Source organism: Aplysia californica, unplaced genomic scaffold (assembly GCF_000002075.1).
Source record: "Aplysia californica isolate F4 #8 unplaced genomic scaffold, AplCal3.0 scaffold00590, whole genome shotgun sequence".
NCBI lineage: Eukaryota > Metazoa > Mollusca > Gastropoda > Aplysiida > Aplysiidae > Aplysia > Aplysia californica.
In genome coordinates, this window is record NW_004797860.1 from 229,151 (window position 1) to 232,018 (window position 2,868).

The 2,868-nt window shown below is 36.2% G+C and overlaps 1 protein-coding gene across 1 annotated transcript in view; it reads right to left on the reverse strand.

Annotated features, from left to right (window-relative positions):
- The window catches only part of LOC101846245 (eukaryotic initiation factor 4A-6), a gene marked incomplete at its 5' end in the record, with an annotated part of 14,037 nt that extends 11,576 nt beyond the window's left edge, over positions 1–2,461 (reverse strand). Inside the window, 3 exon segments of the mRNA XM_035972145.1 lie at positions 1–101; positions 963–1,102; positions 2,329–2,461. Coding sequence (XP_035828038.1) covers positions 1–101; positions 963–1,102; positions 2,329–2,461 — 374 coding nt within the window.
- Positions 2,462–2,868: the final 407 nt, after the last annotated feature.

A 2,868-nucleotide genomic window follows, 5' to 3' on the forward strand; every position in this document is an offset into this window, starting at 1 on the left:
AGCCTCCGCGCATCCTCTCGCGAGGAGAGACGACTTCCACCAATAGACGCGTGAATGTTAACGCCCATGTAGTCACCCAAGCAGTTCATCACACGCCAGGTCTAGAGGGAATCAAAAAACATTAACATTAAATTTCAAAAATAAGAATTCTAATAACTAATAACTATCTTTAAAATAGCAAAACATCTTACGTAACTTATGTAATTTTATAGTCAGCAAAAAAAAAAATGACAATGTAGGCGAAGCTACTAATCTTACATTATTGTCTCTTACTCTTAGCAAAGGAAATAGAGTGACCTAAATTCTCACTTCCCTCGGTAAACAGCTATTATCTGACCATAACAAGAAAAGAAGTCCACGACAATCAGCAATCTTAATCTAGGACTTGTTCATCATTTTGAAATGAAATCGTACTCATTAACATTATTCACAATCTAAATACAAAATTAAGAATAAATTTCCTATAAATGATGGCGGTCTCACAAAATTTGACAAAGCCAAACAAAGAATGTTTTTTGCTTTGCAGAAAACAAATAATTCCTCTCATCCTAATCAAGGTACCATACCCAACTGAACATTTGCCAGTCTCTACTCCGCATTCGCAACAGTGTGGCTGGATTAGTATGTTGAACTCTCTCTCTGTTTTTTTTCCATCCTTTGATTCTTCACTCATCACATATCTCAGTTGTGTGGATAAATGTATGAGTGTACAGTGTGTGTTTCTTGTTTCATATATACAGTGGTGTTTGCTCAAACCAAAAATCTCCAGGACCGCTGAATTTTCTTTGGTTTAGCTGGGGTTTTTGGTTTCGAGAGTTTGCTGAAACAGAATTTATTTTAAAATCAAGGACTTATTTTCTTTCCGTTTACCGCTATTTTTGGATTAAACATGTTCAGTTTTAGCAGACTCCATTATATATATATATACATAACATAATGTGTCAAACTGCATGAACCATCACCTGGTGAGCCAGTTCCCTCGTAGGAGACAAGACCAGCGCTTGGCACGCGTTCAGCTCCACATCGAGTCGCTCAAGGATGGAGATGGAGAAGGTGGCCGTCTTCCCGGTGCCTGACTGTGCCTGAGCTATCACATCGCGGCCTGCACATCAACACAACAGTGAGAAACTAGAACAACAGTTACGATAAATTAATTGTCTCAGTCATAGATAAAGCCTTGAACAGCTTGCTCTCGCTGGAGAAATACAAGGCAAAAGAGACAGAGGTACTCTGCTGTAAGCTGAAGAAACATCCTTTTTGTTTTTGATGCCAAGTTTTTTTTAATTGCTAAATTGAAGGCCTGATGAGTCACTATAGGCCTACTTGAGTGAAAAAATCAAAGTGAAACTGTGATAAGTTTTTAAATAAATTAGAATTCAAATTATGAAAAAAACACCTTTTTGAAATGCTTATGCTGACAAAAAATCTCTTTATCTCAAAACTGCTGTCAATAAAAATAGCGTTCTGTTAGCTTATGGCAGTCAAGAATAACTTACTTACAGAATTCAGAGAACCTGAACCGTGGAGTAGCAGAAAAATAATTGGATAATATTATAGGTTTATTCAGTGGAGAGAAATGGGAGGTGAACCATGAACCATAGATGTATGTTCAAGAACTGATCATTTGAAGACAAAGAAGAAGTTACTAATTTTTCTTGCTACAGCGACGATAATAATTCTAAGACAAACTGAAGGATATATGTATGCTTTCCTAGAGGTTGAAATTGTTTCAGAAAGCTATCAGGTTTACCAGGATAATAATATAGATTGTAGTAAAGTGTATACAGCTTGGGGTTGGGTGAAAATTTGCTCTATATGGACGCTATTTAACCATCATTAATTATTTACAATTTCTTTTTAATTTCAGGTTTTTATTATCATCATATGTGAGACAGCGTGGTGAATCAGGCTCTCGTCAAAATAATGAAATCGAAGAAAACAGCAGTTTTCTCCATGCTTAGCAATTTTTATCAAATTTTTGTTCTTTGGCTCAACACCTTTTATGTTCTTTACAAACACATTCCTTTGAGGATTTCACCTAAAACGTTGATTAAAGGTACAAAAATATAAATATACAGTTTCCATGGACTCTCCAACTATGGAATTTACCAAGCTTTGGTGGCCATTTTCTCGCTAATTTGACCTCTTCTACCAGGTGACCCCCACCTCCTACAATTCAAAATATCTCCACTTCTATTGAAGATGGAGGGGTAATATTTTCATTGAAAGCAAGACAAATGAACAAGCTTTAAGATGATACCAATAACTCAATAAGCCGAAAAATTGACAAGCGCCTGATTCCACCATGATGCCTCACAAATATGTTACCTTGTATGGCAGGCATAATAGCTTTCTGCTGTATGGGCGAGGGGAACTCAAAGCCCATGCCGTAGATACCTCGGAGAAGGTCCGACTTGAGGTTCATGTCATCGAACAACTGGACCATCCCCACTGCCTTCGTCTGTGGACAGAATCACATAAGTCACATCATCTCAAAAAGAGTTATGTCCAAAATATGACAATAGTATTTTGGAAGCTGAACAAATCTGGTCATATAAGTTATGGAAGCTATAATTTTTACCACGAGCATTGGGTGTGTTATCAAAATGCTTGCATTCATTCGTATTAAGCCTAAATTTTCTCCAAAATTATTACATTTGTCAAAAGACAGGTTTTCAAAGTAAAATTCAAAGGAATATTTTAGCAGAATTTGATAGGTATTCACTCTTTCTAAAAAAAATAGTATATTGGTTATAAATTATATCTTTTTCAATTATTAAAAAGTTACAAAGTATGCACTATGTCTAACAAAGGTGTGGCCCTTGCTATTAATGGCCCAGTAGAAGGGCCCTCAATCCAAAAAGCTTG